Source organism: Lagopus muta, chromosome 2 (genome assembly GCF_023343835.1).
Source record: "Lagopus muta isolate bLagMut1 chromosome 2, bLagMut1 primary, whole genome shotgun sequence".
Taxonomy (NCBI): Eukaryota; Metazoa; Chordata; class Aves; order Galliformes; family Phasianidae; genus Lagopus; species Lagopus muta.
In genome coordinates this window covers 75,909,081-75,931,888 of record NC_064434.1, presented here as the reverse complement: position 1 = coordinate 75,931,888, position 22,808 = coordinate 75,909,081, and the positions used below count along the sequence as shown (strand labels likewise).

General features: G+C 38.5%; 1 protein-coding gene across 3 annotated transcripts in view; it reads right to left on the bottom strand.

Moving 5' to 3' along the window:
- Positions 1–22,808, bottom strand: part of KIF26B (kinesin family member 26B) — a 286,786-nt gene that overhangs the window by 99,682 nt on the left and 164,296 nt on the right. For all 3 annotated transcript variants that reach the window (XM_048934933.1, XM_048934934.1, XM_048934935.1), the window contains one exon: positions 4,955–5,138. In XM_048934933.1, the coding sequence (XP_048790890.1) occupies positions 4,955–5,138 (184 nt within the window). The remainder of the gene's footprint in view (positions 1–4,954; positions 5,139–22,808) is intronic.

Sequence of the window (22,808 nt, the reverse complement as noted above, 5' to 3'; positions counted from 1 at the left end):
CATTTGGCCACAGTTGCTGTTCACCTCCCACTCACGGCCCTTCCTAGATAGGATAGGCTCCATGCTCAGTCCCTGCCAGAACAATGGCTCCTGCATCTCTCACTCAGTAGATTATCAAAACAGCTCTGTCTGTGCTGCCTCCTAACCCTGCCCTACACACTCAGAAAGAGCTCCTCAGAAGTATCTGCAGTGTAACCTATTACCCCCTTTCAAAGGTTTTAATCATCTCTCTTCTACAATGCCAACCAAAACTCAGCAAGAGGTATCTAATATTAGACTGTTGACGGGTTGAGGACACCACTATGAAGATGAACAATAATATCTCTTTGTTTCTTCTTGCCTTCCATCTGTCTGTCTGGTCTTCCTCCCTGCAGAAACTCTTTTTTCACAGTTGGCTTTGTTTGTTTGTTTTTTCCCGTCTGAATTTATACATTACCTAGCACAATGGGACTAGGCTCTTTAAAAATGAATCCCATTGCTACAGAAAAATAAGAAGTAAACACAGTATTGCAAATTTCAGTCCATTTTGCTAATAGGTTGGAAGTGACTTGCCAAAGAAACCTCAGTGATGACTTGCTTCTCCCCCTAACATCCATTGCAGAGGGGTGATTTTTATGGGCAAACATTGCTGTTTTATTTTCTGATTAACAAGCACCAACAAGTAATTCACAGAGAAGAATAATATGTAACTGAAGTTCAGTTATTCTCTGCCCAAACATATCAAATACCTTTCAGTGGCAGAGTTCCGTAATAGTATGCATAGGAAAATAATAAATGAAAGAAAGCACAGAGACCACATCCATTCATCCTAAACTCTGTGCCACCTGAAAACAACCCATTTACTAAGGCTGGCAGCAAAATTCTTCATTTGAGCTGTTCTTCACAGGGAATGGGAGAGTCAGCAAAACATGGTTTCAGACAGAAAGAACATTTCAGGTTTTCATTAAAAAAAAAATCTGGTTTAGTTTACTTTTTGTTTAACATAACATGGGGGTTGGGAGAAAGAGGGAAGCAGCTTGGGGAGCAAATCCAAGGAAACTTGAGTCATGGAATAATTTGTTTTTCCTGCATGGAAAGCCTGCTTTTTCTCCCCTCTATTTCTTGGCCCATTGTCAGAAAGAACAAAACAGGCTTGAGTATGTTCTAGAAAATGAGGGGACTTGGGGAAATAGCATGTACAGTCATCCAGAATAGTGCCACTCTGTCTAAGTCCAGCAAAAGCAATCTGCCACTCTCCTTTACACAATAGCTCAGAATTCAATAACTCAAAGGCAGCATAGAGAGAAGAAAAAGTGATGCTTAGGCTGTGGTAGCTTACAGAGCAGGAGTGTCATTCAGCCCAAAAGAAAACAGAGCTATGAAAAAAAAAACCTGTAAGGAACAACAGACTGTTTCCCTGGGGATCAGCTCCCTTTGCCAGGAAATGCAAAGCCAAAGCAAATGTGTATGTCACAACTTGTACAAGCACCACTGCTAATTTATTTGCAATATGGTCACAAATGTTTACTTTGGGGAGAGATTCTAGAAATTAGATCCTTTACTACTTTGCTTTGACAATGCTGTATTTCCACTAGGGTCAAAGGTGTATCTAACATCAAAGTGAGATGCCGATTTTCATTATTTCATCCTCCTCCTCCTCTTGCAAAGCTGAATGCTAGCATTCCCTATGCATTTCCGCCAGCAAATAACAAAAGCCCGTATACTATACTTGTAAAAACCTGCACTCGCAGAACTGACTGCAGTCACCACTGCTGAAATGCACAACCTACCACCTCATTGTACTCACATCCACTGTTTGAGCTCCAAAAACATTCAGCAAGTGTTGATAAATGTCACCGGGTACCATTTTTTCCCCCATGGAGGAATTCAATGACACACCTTTGCGTCATTTGCACTTCTATGTCAGACGCCATTCTGTCAGACTGCCCCTCTGCTGCCCTTTGTCACACAGCAACAACACGTAATGGAATACTGGTAAAAGGTTCAAAACCTACTGTCATACCACTAACATCTGCCTCTGACATCGTGTACCAACATAATAAAACAGTAGACATTACTTTCAGAGCAGCCCTTGTATTCTCCTTGCCACTTCAGACTTTTCAGTTTTATCCTTATCCATACTAACTGAGCTGGCTAATTAACTTTTAAAAATTTTGTTGATAGTAGAATCTTCCCGCTCAAAAAAATGTCTGTACAAGACAGTTGATCCATTCCTAAGCAACTTTAGAACTTTATGTGAATCGTTGTCATCATTTTGAAACAAGAGTAGAATCTTTGTAAATTGTACTAATAGAAGATCTATGCTTCAAAGTTCCCAACGTTCTGTTGTGCAGCTTCTTTGATATCCACCAACCCTGGCAAACAGAGAGGTCTCAAGCTGAAGGCAAGTCAGTAACATATCACTTCTGTGCTGGGGTCCCTGCCCCACAGCTAAGACCCTGCTTTCCTGGAAGCCCAGTTCAGGGGTTCTTTGTTGAATGCTGGCATTCCTGGGAGCACTGGAAACATAGGACTTTGGCAAGTCCTAGCCTTCCAACTCTGTTGAGCCAGGATTTCCAGTAACAAACTTTCCTGCTAGAGAATTCCCAGTCCGTTCAAACCCAAAGTGAACCAGAATTTTATCACACTGGGACTGTTGGTAACATGCTATTTCAATAGAAATTAAAAAAAAAAAAAAAAAAAAAAAGTTAATGAAAATAAATATTAGCTTTCCCAAACCCAGTTCTTCCTCACAGGTCCACAAATTACAGACTTATAAACTTAGAGAAAACATTATATGAAAGAAATTGCTGAGAAAATTAACAAATTTTTGCACGTTCATATCAAAACATATGCCCAAGTTGAACATAAGATACATAACAGACAACAAAAATTTAAAGCAATTAAAAGCAAACAAGCCAAGAATTCCACTGCTTCATCTGAAGCTTTCCCATTCAGACAGTTATGTTACATTGTTATCCAGCAGTTACTCACTTACTAAGTCTTACACCTAACTCAGACATACCAAAATGTAAATTATGCTACATATGATGGGGAACTGATGAAACTATATGAACTTTAGATCATAATTACAGAATTACATAAACACAGAATTACTAGAAGAAATCAGAGAGGTAAAAAATGGAACAGAACTTACACTGCAGGCTAGACATACTATTGCTAATGAGAACACTGTGGGGAAATTTTGGAGTTGGACTTGCTGATCTCTAGAGGTCCCTTCCAACCCCTACAGTTCTGTGATTCTGTGAAAGAAGGAACTTCCTCTATTATGGTTACATGAATTAATCCAATTTGGTTTCCTACTTTGGATAAGGTTGTGTTAAAACATTTTTTTAAACTCTTAACTATTTCTTAAATACTTTTTTAGCTCTTTCTTTTGCTGGAATGCAAATTTCTCCTTTACTTATACATCTGAAAAGCCTGTTCTGACATATAGTGTTGGTGGAGGAACAAATTGGGCATACTGTAAAACTGGTTTCTAAGACTTGTTTGCTAGAAATCAAAGATAAGAGGAGCAAGAAAAGTCCAGGATAAGCTTATAGTCCTTCCACAAATTTCCATGTGTGCAGGAATATAAACCCTTTTCTCAGGAAGGGTGAAAACCAACTGGAAACGTATCCATGCTTTTCAACAAGGAAAATTAGTCCCTTGTTTTGCTGAATATATCCTCCATGATTGTTCAATTGAAATTTTATTTGTATTCAGATATTGCAAGACTCAAGCACAGAAATTTAAGAATTCTCAGAGGAGATATTCTGTTGTAACTATTTTCCTTTGCAGGTTCTTACACCAACAGGTCCAAGCTTATTCCTCTTCCTGCTGAAATCAGAGCAGCCATCACTATTTTTATCACATTGTGACAGATATGTACTTTTGTGCAGGCCAGAGGAAAGAAAGGGAACCTGCAGGAAGGGAACCCTATATACTCTTTTCAAATGGGCACAGAGCAGCTATAAAAGTAATACCACTGTTCCATAAAAAAATGAGAACCGTGCAATTTCCCAAAGTTCACATCCAAAATCAGCAACAGAAATGCTGAAGCACATCCTATGCTCAGTACTCCTAAATTATGCATTACAGTTTCTCTTCTAAACAAAAAGATTTGCAACAAACTCATTGTCTCTGCTTTGTATCCAATGAATATGGAAAAGCCATGTACACAGATGCTTGCATAAGAAAATCCCTTGATTAAAAAAACTGCTGTCCTCAGCAACTATACGCACTCATTCCCAGATGTAATGCACCAAGCTCTCCATTTGTGACAGGGAATAAAGGCCATTCAGACAAATTAGATAGTAATAGCAAAATACACAGGCACCTTCTCCATTGCTTCAACCATTTTCCATCACAAGTATGCACCTAAACAGTATCTTAAGAGGACACAACCCTAGACAATGGAAGGAAGTAAAATGACAGAAGGAAAAAAGGAGTAATTAATCATTATTAGCATAGGCTTTGTTCAGGTATGTGACCAAGCCTTGTCCTGACTGTACTGGAAGAAAGCCAGTGATGAGTCAAACATGAGTCAGAAGTAAATTACAGTTGTTCAGTCAAGATACCAGCCTGAACAACAAGGGCATCAGGAACCTGGAATATGCCACGGCAAGCACCTTCTACACAGTTAAAACACAGCCACAGGGACCAACCCACACCGCAAACGCTAACAGAATGGACATCATCACCACTAGGTAACATAGAGGCTCCAATGCATCTGCACTTTGTGTAACTAGGAGCTCAAAATTTACTGCTGCACAATTAGGGCTGCCTGTGTTCAAGACCAACTTCAACCCAATCACAAGCTCACACATTTAAGTAATTAATATTGCCAGTTCTTTGTCCATGTGCAGGGACCAATTGTATACTTCATGCAAGAAAGGACACGCTCCTCTAATTCACTGGACCCGAAGAAAGTAAAATTATCTCCCATAGATAATAAGAGTTTTGAGATGCCTACCTTGCCCACACCAGGGGTGTCTTTCACTTTGCTGACTGCTCTCAACAAACAAGGTGGTGCAGGGGGTGGGGAAGCCTGAAGGATACTGCTGAAGCTGGTAGTGAAGAGAGGAGACTCAGGAACAGATGATGCAGAAGGCCTGTGCTTCTTCTTTTTGGAGGACAGGTTCAATTTCTGAGCGGCTCTGTGGGAAAAATGACAAGAGTAAGATAAATCATTCCAAATTTCATCAATACAAGCAGTCAGGAATAAACAAAGGTTATTACCAGGTGTATGGGAACTGCTGAGTCATGGCCTGAACCTCTGATTAATCACCTGAGGTGAGCCATGAGTCAGCCAGAGGAGCACAGGTGAAGGTAATTCACCTGTGTTGCCGGAAGGGGTGGAGCCTGGCTGCACCTCTCCTAGACCCATTGAAGAGCTGTCTACCAGGGGGGAAGGATCTCTTCTGGAGATCCCCTCTTTTGGTATCTTCTAGTGAGCTCAACCCAAGGGTAAGCTCTTCCACTTATTCTCTTTTGTGATCCTTGTTTGCTTTGCCTTACTCTTTTGATTATATTGCGATTATAACATTTTGATATCTTGATTATACACAATTATATTGTGATTATAACATCTTGGTTATACACCAGGTTACCATCCACTTAGGATATATCTCAATGTTGACCACTCTGATTCCAACACTTTTATTATTCTGATTATATTCTGGTATAATTTGCATTAAGTAGGGTCTGAACCAGGCCTCTGTCACTGTCTCATCTGTTTAAATAAGTCAGCTTGCAAGAAAGCTCCTGAACCTCCAATTAAATCAATGAGCTATATGTGAATTTCTATTATAAAATTCATTTCAGTCACCAAGTGGTTGACACAGAACTGTTTGTCATTCATAAATCTCCAGTTGAAAATTAAATACCTGTGCAGTGTTTGGATATAAGCAGTCAATGTTAATGCTAATTAGTACTAAATGCTCAGGTAGATTTCTGAGGCATAAGAAGTGCACAAGCTATTTTAAATTTGTAGCAATTCTTAAAATACGAGACAATCTAAACGCTGAACAAATGGTGACCAATGAAAATATTACTCTTTGCAATGAGATTGAGGCAATCATACCAACTGCATTAACCACTAAATAGGGAAAACAACAAAGACTGTTTTTAAACTACAATATTAGATAGGAAAACCGAAGTTTGTATAGATTACAGGTTTGTTTGATTAAGAACAGAAACATTCAGTACAATTCAACACAGCCTTTGTTGCAGCTGTTTTGTCCCAACACAAATTCATTCTGCATTACCCAGAGATAGTGTTGATATTAACAGTGCTGCCCCAGGGTTTCCCTTTTGCAAAATGGACACTTTAAACAGTGCAGATCAACTAAAGCATAATTTCCAAGGAAAGCTGGATATAATAATTCATGAAGCTACTTTCATGCCTTGTTTTGGCAGACAGATCGGGACTCGAGACAGGTATAAAAGAAGTCTATATTGACAGTAGCTCTCCTTATCCTGCTAAAGTGTGACAGTCAAGACCAGTAATATAAAATCCTACTAGGTTTTAAGAAACTTTTGCTTCATTATGGTGATATCAGTATATGTTACCCAACTCTGAACTTCTAAAAGTGATTATTTTGTCTCAAGAAGCTAGGGAAAAAAGACTGAATATATGTATATATATATGTGTGTGTGTATATATGTGTGTATATAATTTTTTTTCTCATTCTGGTACATAAATACCTCGTGTTTGTATCAGATGTCTCAAACACATGAACAAATTACTTCTGGGCATGAAGCTGCCATATGTCAGCTGATCGTGAGTGCACTGCATGCATTCCCAGTGTGTACTCTTTTAGCCAATGGCAAATGCAAAGCAGTTCCAGACAGATTAGGTTTTAATAAAAGAAAAGTAGGGGATTTTAATTTACTTGACAAAGAATTACAACTCAGAAGTTTCTCTATTATCTCCTTGTCTTTGCCCTTGTCCCTTTCTGCTTTGTTAAGACACTGGTATTCATAACTTGGTATTCTCTGTTAAGATTGCCTGTTTTCTTTTCTTTTCTTTTTTTTTTTTTTTAAAAAAAAAGTATAATCAGAATGAGTAGGTCAAAACCAAAAGGAAAAAAAGAAAATGTTCCTCTTCCTAGTAATATTTAAATAACTGGAAAGGGTTCAGTGATTTCAGCTTTCACATATTTATAAAGCTGCCCATGCTGAATAAAGATCCTTTGTGTGCCTTGGTTCCATTAGAATATTTAAAGCAAAATCTTTTACTATGTGCAACAACTGAACATACAAGTATTAAAAAAACACAGTGAAAAATTTACTATGGTTTTTTTACATTGTCAAGCTCATTAATTCAGGTGTGAATAAGGGCTCTACCCACTATGGTCTTGCTGACTCACCCCAGGTGAATATGCATTTCCTAGAAAATATTTTCTAGGTTGCCTGAGCCTTACCTCTCTTTCATCACTAAATGTTTCTGTACATTATGCTGCTCCTTTTACAAAGCTGATAGTTTAATACAAACTACTTATTGAACCAATCAAGCCCATAGGCAGCATTTTTCTTAAAGAAAAGATACCAGTCTATTCAAAACCTTGAAGCTATGCTCTAGTTTGACATCTACAACCTTTGAGATTGCATTCAAATAGAATAACCTGCATTTTACTTCATATTTTTGGTCTTCAACTGGTAAAACATACGAGAAAAAAAAGCAATGAACTATCTCTCTCCACTTTGTAGGGTTTTCTGTTTTTCCCCAAGGAGAGAAAAATCAATGAATGGAGGGCAAGAAAATCATTTATAAGCCATATTAGACTTCACTGAATTTTGAAAGAGATCAAAAAGGCAATAAGCCTCAGGTAATTCCCAGAGCATTTAACTAGGAAAAAAAGTATATCTTAACCAGATGTAGACTGCAAAGCAGCACAGTGTGGCTTTCTTGTAAGCATATTTCCATGAATAAAAGCATTCAGATTGGGCAGCTAGCATTACTCTGAATGCTGCTGGTCACACAAGCTGCAGCTGATTTGGCCACTTGATCTAGCATAGATTAGAAATTGTCACATTTTTTTCTTCCAGGCAAGTCAGAGGCCTGGCTCTCCCAGTCTGGACCATGGGAGCGCCAATATTCCTGCAGCTCACTGCCAGCCCAGCCTAGCTAGCAGCTGTTAATACTCTGCTCACTGTACAAGAGCCAGCTAATTTGTTTTCATTTAGTCTCTATTATAATAGGACTCTGATTTCTGCTTGAGACTATGCATACTGCTGCAGTAATGGCGATGATGGCAGCCTGGCTTCATGTACTGGCAATAACTGGTTATACTCTTAGTTACTTTACATCTCACTTGAGCCAAGAAATATCAGCTGTGAACTACACAGGGTGCACAGTGGGCTCTTGTATGATGTGGGCTGATGTACTTCGTGGGGTACAACAGGGAGAGGGACAGTGCCCGCAGAAACACCGAGGAAACTTGATCCAAATTAAACTTCTTAAGTGGGTAATTTAAACAGTATTGAACCATGGTGTGGACACACTCATTCACAACAGAAGTGTCTTTAATGTATTTAACTGAGCTGTCTTCCAAAGGAAGACTGATTTAAAGCCCTTCAGCGTCACTGAAGTAGTCACTACTTCAGTTAAGTTGTAATGTTTTTTCTGAAAGTCTCTGTATAAACAAGCAGATGGAGACTGTTTGACAGCTTAGAAGATTTGTGGAAAAAAAAAAAAAATCACAAGATCAAGATTTAAGATTGCAGGAGGATGTTAGAAACCTGATTAAAGTTCACTCCAAGTCAAATTGACAGGTAAGGGGAAGTGGTTCCAGCGTTCATCTGGTTCACTGAAAAGACTGAGTTTATGTCTCAAAGGAACATTCTTTGCTTTTTTTTTTTTTTCTTGCAAAATACAAGTTTAATAGGGTATATCTTGAGGCAGTTAAAATTCTTTGCACCTCCCACCTATGTAGAAATGGGGATGTATTTTTTTCTCTCAAAATTCCATGGGTGTGTTGGGATTGTCAGACACACACTGTAGAGCTATCTCCCTTAGGGTGGAAGCCAATTCAAGATTGATGAAAACTTTCTGAAAACTGAAGATCATCTGTGGTATTTATAGAAGAAATGGAAGTACTCTAGATAAGTTTCCAAAGAGTACACTTTATCTCTAAACTCTCAGATACCTTGCAGCAAGTCTAGAGAGATAAATTAACAGAAATTCATTAAATAATCAATTTTTAACATAGAAGAAAGGCACTGCTATGGAAGACTCAAGCATCTCTACTAAGAAAATTATTCATACTGTTTGTAGTAATAAATGAATGAACTATGAAGATGATGAAACTCTTCAGACAAAATAAAAGGCATTGTGGAAAATTGTAAATACATTGTTTGGAAAGGCATCTGGGTAATACACTACAGCATTTACAAGGAAACAGGGTGGAAGTAGCAGCTTGAACATTCATGGTTTCTAAATTAACTTTGGCTGCTCTCAAAAAGCAGTTTCAAGAAGCTGAGGACAACTCTGTATACCATTTTTTTGCTAAGCAATAGTCATGGGAGAAAAAAAAAGTGAGAACAAAAATTTCTGTTACACTGCTTAAAGAAAATAATGCCTCCCTGCAATACATAATGCTCACATACATTCAGCTTGAACAGAGTACTGCAGGCATAATTGTATGTAAGATATGAACTTTGTGGGACTTGGCTGTGACAGCTCATAGCATATTTGTTTCCTCTCATTTAATAAGAAAGAAGGTACTGCTAATAAAATTCAAGAGACACTTTTCAAGTTTTCAGTTACACATCATCCAAGGCAAAATTAAAACTCTGGAACTCGCTGTCAAAGTGGAGGTCAGTCAGGCCAACAGATTTGTTAGATTCAGAGGAGATTAGACACCTAGGTGAATAATTAAAATACTATTCACATTTGTGTCAGCGGAGATCATCACAGACAAGTAAAACTGACTCATACTTCAGTGCCTGACAAACCCTTTACCACTGACATGTGAAATTTCCTTAGGTGCATATCTCTGTATAATTATTCATTAGTGGAGTTTTATATTATACTATGTTGCATCCAGTATTTATTATTCTTGGAAACAGAATTTGAGATAACAGAGTCCAGTGAGCTGATATATCAGTTTTTCTGTGACAAAACAAAAATTGAAATTATGTTCACTTATATATTTTATTTTCCACAGAGAAAAAGGCACTTCAGGGAGGCTAAATAATCATGCACTAGCTAACTTTGATTTCAACATTTGCACTATAGCTGAAAATCTCTCTTTCTCTCTCTCTCTCTCTCTCTCTCTGTTTTTGTTTGGAGGCATACATTTCATTTCATAAGCAGAACACTCTCTGCTAGGCGCAGTTCTGAAGAAGCAAGGCATGAACTTCATATGTGGAAGGATGTCTTACTTCAAGATGATCTGGTTTCATAACCTCAAAGGAGATTAATCGTCTGCTCTAGTATAATTAAAACCTTACCTTTAATAATGGAAAACTATTTTTCCTTATGTATCTTTCTGCTGAGTTGAAAAACAGACATAAGTTTACTTTGGAAATCAGTCTCCTGAATGAAGTCCCTAAGCATATATGTATGAATACACCACTAGAGGTAACAAATCTGTGACCAACGGTGTTGGTTACACAGAGTGAAATGTTCATATATATCAATTTCTATGGTCTCTGATTGGTCACCTACCAGTGAAAGAAAACATTGCTCAACCTCATCCTCAACACATAAGCCCTGCTGATGACATGTAAACAAAAAAACCTGGCCATAATTCTTCCTGGAGAAAAAGTAGAAATTGTTGACTGCCACCTACTAAGTAAATTGTAGTCTGCTTAGAATCCTAACTAACCAATGGAATGTAAAACAAGAACATTCTGGAACTCTGCCAGTATTTTTTACTACTTCCAACTGACATGTTTACAAACATGGGTTCATGGTGTATTTTCTGTTTGTAGTAAACAGATTTATTTAAATGAGTCATCATATCATATAGGTCCTCATGTAGCTATATCATCAGAACCAACGTGATATAGCAAAATTACAATCATATAAAGCCTTTTTCTATGAAAAATGACAGTCTTGATTTTTGGCTACACGGGGTCAATCTACAGCTGCCTCTTGAGGATCTTTAGATACTTAATTTTATCAGTTATGTATGGCCTTTACAAACTGGATACTGATAGTGATACGCACATTTTCCAATTACAGAGACATAATCTACCCCAAAGAGATTCTGGTTCTCCCAGTCATCTATATAGAACATACAGGCTCACTGAGGTGACATTACAGCTGAGATGACCTAGGTACTATCGCGAAAATGGGAGGTTCCATATGCTCCACTGTCCTGTCTGTATCATTCTTTCCCCTCCTTTTCTTCTTTCCTCAAACTTATTTAAGGCTGGCTGCTACTGATTTAACTTACTGAACTACTTCACACTACTGAGTGCTCTAAATCATATCTACTTGACATAGCTAATATATCTGAATTACTATGGCAATCACTTTGCCAACCTTAAAATCTAAGGCATGTGATACTAAATATGGTCTCACGCAAAATCTCATCTCATTCAGCCAAGCGTTAACCAATGCCCCTAGGTCCATTTTCTCTACACAGTCTTCCAGTCACTCTACCCCAAGTCTGTAACTTTGCCTGGGGTTGTTGTGGCCAAAGTGCAGGACTCAGCACTTGTTCTTGCAGAATTTCATCCCACTGGCTTCAACCCAGTGATCCAGCCTGTCCAGATTGCTCTGTAGGGCCTTGCTACCCCTAGGCAGATCAGATCAACACTTCCAGCAAACTTGGTGTCATCTGCAAACTAACTGAGGGTACACTCAATGCCTTCATCCAGGTCATCAGTAAAGATATTGAACAGGATAGGCTCCAGTACCGACCCTTGGGGAACACACCATTCATGACTGGTCGCCAGCTGGATTTAACTCCATTCACCACCACTCTCTGGGCCTGGCCATCCGGCCAGTTCTTTATCCAGCAAAGACTGTACCCATCCAAGCCTGTACCCGGCAGTACTAGGTTCTTCAGGAGATGCTTCACAGGATGTTTAACTAACAAGTGAATGGTGTTTTGGTGCAGGGTGCCTATTCATCATCTGCTGCAAACAGATGTTATTGCCTGAGAAGCTTGCTACAGGAGAAGAGAAAGAATGATCTCAAAGGCTTTTATCCTATCCCTCCATGAGTTTTTATCATCCAAACTGAAAGGAAAATGACAGAGCTCCAAAACTCGCAGTCAACTTGCCATGTCCCAGCCCACAGACCCTGCCCTCCAACAGGAATTATAAGCTAAGAATGAAAATCAGGGCAACTTCACACCACTGTAATTCTGTGTGGCTAAATCCAGGGCTGTGGTATTGCAGCTTAGTGAGCAATGTAAAGAATGAAATAAGAATCCTCAGAGGAACATTTTCTAGATTTGTAGTTCCAGGAAGATCCTTAGTATTTGTGTTTAATTATTTTACAATGCCTTTAAAATCTGGAGATAATTTGCACTTTCTGCTTATGCTGTAGAAGGTATAATAAACATCTCTCTAATGCCCAGTAAACACTTGCCCCTTATTGTTCTCATTATTTGTATGCATGCCTTCAATTTCATAGCAACAATAAAGCTATCCCAGGCTGCTGTCTTTTACTTCTTGGGTGGTTAATTCAGATGTTTTGACCAGAATGCCTTAGCAACTGTGCTCTCCCCCGGAACTGTATTAAAACTGTCCAGAAATTCATTATTTTTAACTTATTATTTAATTCACTCAAAATAGGGCTTATTCAGAACATGCCTCATAAAATGTGAGGCTTGTTGTACATAGGTAATTTCATTGGAATTAACAGCTCAGCCTTGCTCTTATATTAAGCTCAAATTTGTGTAAATCAGAACTGCTCTTAGTTCCTACAAGATGAAGAAAAATCAATATGCTTGAAGATCTATAGCTTAATAGGAACCTCAAGTCTTACACAAATACATACTGCTGGACAGAGGACTCTGTTCAATACTACTATTATTTGGGTGAAACTCACATTTATACAAGGACACAACAAGATACTGAAACTGTTTGTCATGCCATTACTGTTTGATCCAAAAAACCCCAAATGAAAGAAACAACTCTTAAGAAAATGCTCAGCACCATAACACAGGAAAAAAATCACAAGTTGCTTAATTTATTCTAAAGGCTACACAGAGGATGTTTTTATGATTAATCTAATTTTTTTTTAAATCTGAAAACTACTTTTATAAAAAATAGTAGTCACACAAACAACTAATCACAGCATTATCCCATTCCTGGAAAACCTTAAGGATGAGTTGAATAAGTGTCCACTGCACGCTTAATGCATGAGGCAGACTGAATCATTATACTCAGATAAAATAAAATCAGATGTTTAGCCCTAGTTTAATACAGGCAGAAAAACAGCTACATATACTGTAACTCAAAGAAATTCAAATATAAGTAGTTATCAATTACTTTCACGGTTACTTGGCAATGCATTATCAAGCCGCATGGGAAAACTGCACAAGCAGGAGCTGATAGCCACAGACCAGAGTAGCCCTAATTTCTATCTCACATTGCTGAAGAAGAGGGCAGTAGTATCTTGCAAGGAAAGGCCCTAAACAAGCTCTATTCCAGCTCACGTTTTGGGTGTTAAGCATTCTTGCCTGTATACATGTAAGATTTAGATAATAAGATGTTACCATTGCCCCTAAGTATTAAAACTGATGTGCACTGTTTTATATTTGCACTGTTATTTTGTAAAACGAGAAACATACGCAGATCTGTCAGTCTTCAAGCATTAGCTGGAAAATATTAGGGGCACAGATGTACTGTTACACTGTTCTCTGCTGGAAGTACCACCAGGGTTGGCTGGCAAACAGCTGTCCCTCATGTCTGAGATCACCCACCAAACCTCAACCCCTGGGACAGAACTTCTGGTTAGCCAGTCCACAGCTGACTCTCCTCACCATCAAGAAATAATTACAGTTATTGCCGTAACTCAGAAACGTGACTAAGAGCAGCTTTGCAACAAGAGGCCGACAAACCATTGGCCATTTAATAACAGTCCTTAAAAACACATAAAGCCATTCTTTTAATTTTAAGTTTTATGAGCCTTATAAGATTGAGGTTATTTTATTACCTTCATTGCTAAAACCTGGACACACACTGTGAAGGAAACTATTCTGCTTTATTTCTGGCCCATCCAGCAAAACCCTTTCATGATACCAGGAAGTAAAGAAGCCAGCACACAGATTCACAGCCCAATTTGTCATTGTTTAACTTTCTGGTTGGCAGAACAATTAAAGAGATACATGAAAAGGCCAAACGGCAGGTAAGCTTTATCATTTTCTTTGCCTCGTTAATATTTCCAAGGCCAGTGTATTTAAAGTAACACCTGAATACAAATGATAAAATATCCTGACAATGTTGATGCACTGAAATTCAATACACTTAAGCCCAGCTCTGACAAGCAATCAATCTTCTGTTATAGTCAGAAATATTTCGTTTGAGAGTTCCTTAAAGTCCTGTCTTTTACTTAGATCACTACCTAGAAATAATAATTCTTCAAGAGGCTTTTTTTCTTCCTCCTCAGCAGTGGCATACAACAAGCACCACTATAATGAAGTGTTCTGAAATACATCCATATTTCAAATACTGAGTGATATTTTTTTCCATCTCTAGCATGTAGCCAAGACTTGCATTTCTTCTCAGCTTTCTCTTGGCCCTTCCAAATTCACCTTTCTTCTACTGAGCCCAACAGAAGCACACTGGAAAGACACATACAGCACACAATTTGAGAAGGTATGAGCTTAAAGAACAACATGGGTTTTGCAATGTATAATTTGTTTTGGGCATGTTTTGAAGAAGCTCCAGCTTATTAAATAAGTCACCTTGTACATCTTTTCCTAAAGTAATATAGTTCTTTAGCTACTGGAGCCCATATATAATACATTAAGGTCCAAGACTGAGGTCCCGCTATTAACAGGCTGCACACTTGCCAATAGCTTATACACAAAGCAGAGAAAACAAAATATTATGACCTCACCTTTACTTAACAAATTTAAATGATTGGTTGAATTCTGACTATTAATATTTAATCTAGATCTCCTCAGCAGAATCACACAACTGCTTGCTCTGCCTTTGGGGAGGCTGAGAGCATGCCCAAAGTACCTACAAGAAGGGCATAAAGATGATGGAGTCAGGCACTTCAGAGTGGTGCACTGTGGGAGGACAGAAGGTAATAAGAATATGCTGAAAAATTAGAGTAAAATGGGGTTTAAGAAAAAGGTGCTATATTTTGTGGACAGACAAGCAAAGCTTTCCATTCTCCGTCCTAGGGGGTGGGTTAAAACTCAAACAAATCAAGCCCTAGGCAACCATCTGATCTCAGAGATGAGCTTGCTCTGAGCAGACTCTGAAGGAGTGGGACTTGAAAGACCCTGAAGTCCCTTCCAGTTTACTTGATCCAGCAGAACTCTAAAACACATTAGCACATTTCTGAGACCAGAATAATAAAAATACTATGCCTCTTCTGTCTTACAAAATATCTTATTTCTGAAAGTTTTCAATTAAATCATTCAGCATCAGTCTCAGCAATTTATTCAATCTAAAATGAAAGGTTTTGTTTTCAGAATATTAATTCAAATATAACTGAAACAGATTTCCAGCTACAAATGGAAAAAAAAAATTGCAAATGTATAACCAAAATATGTTTTTAAAAGTCTTGATTCTTGATCTGGGAAAAAAATAAACTAAATCATCAGAAGACAATGAAATAATTTGACTGAAATCTACATTTCTTAGGGGAAAAGTTCGGTAAAAAGTTCACCCATACCACTTCCAGTGCTTTAAGACCTTCGCTGTTTAACTACTGAAGCCTCAGAAATCATTACTACAAGGAATCAAACGTTCTCATCTTACAAGGCACCCATGCCCAGCCTCTTGCTCTGCATTCTGCTGGCTCCTCTGTGAGCTGACCTTAACATTTAGCCTTAATCATGCTCCAGAATGAAAAAAATTATGAAACTGGAAAACACTAGTAATAGTTGGCAATTATTGTTACTACTTAAGCAACACTTTTGTACTTCTCTTTTCCTACTTCCAGTCAAGTGAAATGAAAAACACGGAATTAAACACAAAGCAGTAAGTCATTGCCAGGAAGAAGTGAACAGTAGAGAGGTGTGGTACTGACATAGAATCATAGAATGGCCTGGGTTGAAAAGAACCATAATCATCTAGTTTCAACTCCCCTGCTACAGGCAGGGTCACCAACCACTAGACCAGTAAGAGAAAGACTTTAATCTCCAGCTTTTTTTTTATTACCTTTACAAATTTCAGTGAAAGCCAATTTATTTTCAGTTCTGAAGGTACTTCTCATGCAAACTGCTACACAAACAAGCATTTGGCATTTTTTTTTTGTTTTGTTTCTTAGCAAAAGTATTTATAAAAATACCTCTTTTTAAACATTATTTATAATGGTTCAGAATTTTAGGCAAAAAAAGGTATCTTCTAAATGCATCCTATCATAGATAAAGAAGAATTTGTTTGATTTCATTTGAACATCAGCCTCTACTGATCAATTCATATCCACATGCAATCCTCTGTTCTACATGAATTTATTGTCACTAGGTCATGTTAAATATTTATAAAATACAGCTAAAACTGATTCTGGAGGTAGGGAATCAGACAAATTAAGCCAGGGTCTTGTTGGCTCTTCTAGACTGTTAAAGGACTGCAGCCTCTAAGTCCCATAGGCCCATGGCAAACGCACACCAGAAAAATCTTTTCTCTCAAGATGAAAACTAAAAATTTACTTTCTTCTGTGACAAATCTTGCTGTTGTGATATACTTTTGTGATATATTTTTGTCATCCACATGCTGGAGCGTTGCATTTTGCTCTAATGAGAACTAGGTGTGAATGTTTCATGCAGCACAGTCAGAATGAAAGCCCATTCTCCAACCATGAATCCATGGGAAATCCACTACCAAGGAGGTGTTTATTCAAACATTTTAAATGATTTTATGCAGCTACCAAAAAAACAAACAAACAAAAAAACACTTTTGCACAATTTGTTTTACTGTTGATTTTTAGAACTGAAGCATTCTCTTCCTATTTTCAACAGGCACATGGATACAATCATCTTCCAGAATTGTCTATCTCCTAAACTGGTTGCCTCATCTTTCCACAGACAGGGCTTTCTTGTCATCACAAATTCTCACAAGAATTCTGATTCATCTTCTTTGTATGTTTTTCCAGGATATGGGCTCTGTGGAAGAAGGACTAGAGTATACAGTGCACAGAGAACTACAAGGTATCAGTTCGGTCCTGGGGAAGGACCCTGAAATCCATCAGCTGGAATTAGAGTTGTTTGATAACCCATTTCATAATGGCAAATTAAACATGTTGGATGATAAATATATGCAGTGGATTTTTTTTCCATCTTTTTGAAAAAAATGATTGTTTACATTGATACCTTGCAGCTTGTGTTATTGATAAGTTGGAAGATCAAATCCTGCATGCAGAAAGATCTGAGTACTCTTTAATTTCCAAACAAAAAGATAACAGAGAGTCACATTCTTCCTTTTTGTTCTACCGTAGCTACAGCAAGGCACAAGCAATCCAAATGCTTCTCCACTCTGTGTTTACCCCCTTTTTTCCATTCTGAAAATCTGATCATCCCTGATACACTTGGCATATTGGTCATTTTAACTAAATGTAAACCCCTATACACAATAGCTAGCCAGAAGTTAAAACAGAGAATTCAGTTTCCAATGTCATGAGACTCGGCTCTCAACTGATTTTTTTTATCCGATTTAAACAAGAGAGGACAGCAACCTTATTGAATGGGCAGTGTAGTTAAAATGATGTAACCCAATGGTGATCTGACACATCTGGGGTCTCCTCTTTGCATTAAACTCTCCATCTCCTCTGTAGTAAAACATTCTCCTGTTGAAGTTTAAGATCAAAATGAAAAAGTCATTACATCTGTAAGGTATCCATTTGAGACTTATTTAGGCTGCCTAGCTTTATCAGCTTAGGCCTCCTGGGCTCAGAACAAAATAGCACAGAACCTTGAGGAGCTCCAGGCAGGCTCCCCCTTCATCCTCCCTCTTGATTCTTCCATGTCCTCAGACCCAGCAAACAGAGATTACAATCAGCCCTTTCCAAAACTGTTAGCAGATACCAGAATATTATAACACTTTCCCTTCTCATGACCTAAAAAAAAGCACTCTCAACAAGCCACAGAGTTTAAAAACTAAAGTTACACCACTTTCAGCAGTATGGTTATAGCAAACAAGCCTCTTAGTGTGAAGGTATTTATTCTGGCACACAGTTTATTCTCATTCAGCAAGTGGAATAGCAGAATATAATGTAAAGTACCAACTAATGATAAAATTGCAGTTATGCAAGAGGATGTTGTACTGACACAATTGCTTTGGCAGGAAGAAATACACCTCCCAACAAAAATGTCCTTACTAGGTTATGTCTGAACACACAAACACGATGGAAACCATCTTACTTTTCCCTGAACACATCTCCATCCAAGCCAGTCCTGCTTGCAGAGACTGAAAAGCAATAACACAGAAGAACACGGTACAGGCAATGGGTCTTGTTAGCTTGGACAAACATCACCTCCCTGCTTCACACTTAAGCTGGGATAGAACAGCACCATGTCAGACAAAGCTACCAGCCCACAGATCTTTCTGACTCATCAATATCAGTGGCTTCTTTTTCCTGTCATTTGATTAGATGATCTTTTCTGTTGAAAAGCTATGAGGTTTTTGTTTGTTTTTTGGTTTTTTTTTTTTGTTGTTTGTTTTTTGTTTTGTTTTACTTTTTCCCATTATTGTCCTATCAAGTCATTTAATCAAATAATACTGGAAACTCGGCAGGTGGATAAAATGCACTTGGCCCATCACTAACACACACCTATGGCCACTCAAGAGTGATGCTGCAGTCCTTTACCCTATTATCAGATTCTGCTTACTACATAAAGTCAGACTTTCATTTGCCATTTTCTCCAGGCTAGAGCTCATTTATACTCCCCTCTGGATTTATTTGAATATTATTCTAGATAACAGTCTCTGAAAATGAAGATACAGAAAGAAAAACTATGGACTATGTGACACATAATTAGACAGCATGTTGTACCAGGAGAAACGGTATATCCACAGGGGCTTTTTGTACCTTTATATTTCACATCTTTACTGCTCCGTGGAGGTGCACATCACGTTAAATGCAAATCAATACCAATAGGGGCAGTTTCAATGAATCTTGGGAGACAGCAGTGTGCTTTGAAGCTCACTGAGGCCAATCTTAGATTCACTTGTTTCTGAACGTACAATAAATCTGCTGCACAAGTTCAGTTTTGCAAGGACCTCAACTCTTGTGATGTGCTTAGCTCCCACTGAGACTAATGGGATCAACATTTCAGGAACAACACATTTCAGGAACAGGCATTTTCTGAGTTATGAAAGAAATTTCTTTTTGTGGGCCTCATCCCGCACACTGATGTGTATCCCTGTTGCTACTGAAGGAAGTAGAAAACACTCAGTAGCCTGAAGGGGGAGATTACAGTAACCCTAAGACTAGAAGAGAAGACAACGGAGCAGTGAATTACATCAACTCCTAAGTACCTGGATGGGAGTAAAAGTGGCTTGCAAGCACACACAGGCTGGCTGAACAGATTTGGGAACCAAGGGTGTATGAAGGGCATATGACTACATCATCTCTCTCTCTCTCTGATAATGCAAGAAAAAGTCAAATTACAAAAAAGAAAAAGCTTATTTTCATGGTTTTTTTCATCAAGATTTCAGCAGATTTCAGCAGAAGGGCAGTCACAATGGCTTATTAAGTAAGGACAATTTTCTGATATTCTGAAGCTCGCTGAGTAGTAAAAAAAGCTCAAAAAGAAATTGTCTCAGTAGTCTATTTTAAGGATTCATCTTATGTAACAGGAAGCAGGCACAGTTATTCTGGATGCTTGAACACCGTCTGTCACATTGCCACAAGCTAAGGAAGAATAAATAACTACGTGCGGCCACTTGAAGATTATTAGTTTTAATTAGTCTGTAATAATATTGGTTACATAAATCCTCGTAGGCTGAATTAGTGGAAGAAAGCGTCAAGGAGATTAAGCCTCCACAATATCTGAATTATTCCAAAGCTGAGGGACAGACAGGTCTGTGCTTCAAATGACAAGCCAGGAGAGGGACAACAGTCAGTGTGTTGTACACACTGGTCTGAATTCCTTAGGACAGAAAGACAACATTTTCAATGAGGTATGAGGTACGTGGCTGATTCTTGGTGAAGGAGGACCTTCCCATCCAAAAGCTAACAAGTAAAGAATCACCTTAGCCTGTGAGTGCTACAGTTCTGCCCAGTATTGCTGGTGGAGAGACTTAATGCTCCCTCTCTACTGATACAGAGGAGCAACACAGGGCAGGATATGGTGCACAGTTTCCTAAGCTTCTAGGTTAGGGGTTCTTTTATGTCGCTTATTGTGATGACTTACTTTTACCACTCAGTCAACAGCTTAAAACCTGACATTTTTGAGCACAAGGCATCTTTTGGCATTTACCAAAGAAGCTGGAATATCTTCATATTTTGGACAAATAGCCAAGCAAAACACAATTTGGCATGTGGCTTTGGTCACAAAAAGAGACTCATTAAGGTTGGAAAAGACGTCTAAGATCATCTAATGCAACTATCAACTCATCGCCACTATGGCCATTAAATGTGAAGGAAAAAGAGATGTACTGGAACTTTGCAAAGTCCAGTGAAACGTCTCAGTGCCTTAAAGCTACATATGCATAACCTTTTAAGCTTCAGCATACATGAAAAGAGAAACAAAATAACCCATTTTGTGGACACTACCTAGGGTTGTGGAGCTTCCCTCCTGCAAACCACTGCTGCTTCTCCCCAGACTGCTCAGGTGTACAGCTCAGAAGTACTAACTTACACAGAAAGGCAGTGCCACCAAGAAACTTTATGAAACTCAGGAAAAAAGAAACAAATATTTTATGCACTAACATAACTATACACAGTACATGTGGGGCAAATTTTGAGGAAATCTAAGTTGCTGTCACTTCACATACTTCTGTATGATTTCATAGCAGCTGGTTCATGGTGTCCTTAAAATTTGTCCCATTCTTTATCCTGAATTACTATGAAATTGCCTCTTCTGATGTGAAACTAAAACCCTTCTAATTCATAAATGACTGTTAAAGTAGGAGGGAAAAAAACAAAGGATGAAAGTTAGGTCAACTAATAAAAATAAAAATAGCAAGTTAAAATATCCATGAGTATTATTAATGGCTAATGTAATGTTTAACTATTTTGATCCAATCAGTTCTTGCTATGCTGAACCAAAAAGAGAATGATTCACGTAGGCACATCTTTTACACACAAAAAAACTTCTGCATAGCTCCATGCTAGCAACTTCTCATAATAACTAACGTATAAACCAAGAAAGCAGGCTGTTTTGATTACACTTTAAAATGGGCCTACTGGAAGTTATTAAAAAAATAGCAAAGAACATACTGGAACTTCTTTGATTCACCATCCAAATAACTATAATGCATTACTGACATTGCTTTCCAATCCATCATTATCATTACTACATTACGGCTAGATAATCAAATGCAAGTAACTTTTCTTCATGTGTGATAATAAAACATTTTGTTCAGATGTTCCTGGCTGGACCTGCAGCTTTCCTCAAAGGCAATAGTACTGAGATAACAAAAGACAGCCGCATAGATCTCCAAATCCACAGGGATGGTGCAAAGCCAGAAGGAATGGAAGAGCTTAAACTCCCTTGGCACACGCTGCCAGTGCTGAAAAGACTTCATCCAAGAACAAAGCCCCACTGAATTTCACAGTAACTTCCCATCACTCACCCGATACCTGCTCCTGCTATACATTTCTCATGTGGAAGCAGGTTTTGAACAGCACTTTGCAAACTTCTCCCTTCAGCTTCTTAAAAGAAGCTGCATCTGTTTCTCTCTTCCCACCTATCTAATGTGTGAACATGGATGTGAAGTACCGAGGCGCACAAAACACGTGACTGGAGAAGCAGGGAAAGAAAGGCATGCTGGAACTCCATTTAACTTGTAACTTGAGAATTCCCTTGCAGACAGCTCAAGAGGTTACATTTTTAAAACATACACAATTCTGATACACAAATACACATAATGTAATTTCTACCTCTGCAACTAAATGAGCTAAGCATAATTTACATAGCAAAGAATACATAATATACCTGGCTGCAGCACATATTTATCTTACATACTTTCAAATCTGGGCTGTCAGAAAGGTGGCTATGAAGGGCAAATCCAATCATTTGGGTGCAAAAGCCAACGCTCCCAGGTCCCAGTGAAACTGAGCCACAGGTGCCCAGCTGCTCTGCTGGCAGCACAGACAGGACACCGCTGTGGGGCAGAGGAGCAGTGAGCACAGCACAGACAGCTGCCGTTCGTCCCAGTGATCCAGCACACATCACAGACCTGCACAGAGTTATGTCCGTACAGCAGGTGGAAGAAAAAGGGAGATGGGTCAGCACACAGTGGCATGAACTCAAGGGGCAGCCAGAAGCAGCATGAGAGATGAGTTCCTGTGCTCCTTCTGTGCCAATGGGGCTCTTTCTTTTGTCTCTACCCACCCCCCTCCAGCCTGTTACTTTGCTCCCAGCTGTTGCCATGACATATCTTTCAATTTCAGTCTTCAAAATGCAGTTTGATTTAAGAGTGTTCACAAAAAAAAAATAAAAATCCACTGAGAGTTTAAAAATCACTGTTGCATGTCTCCTCATTCACATACCAGCAGCGTGTGCTCAGGGCTGATG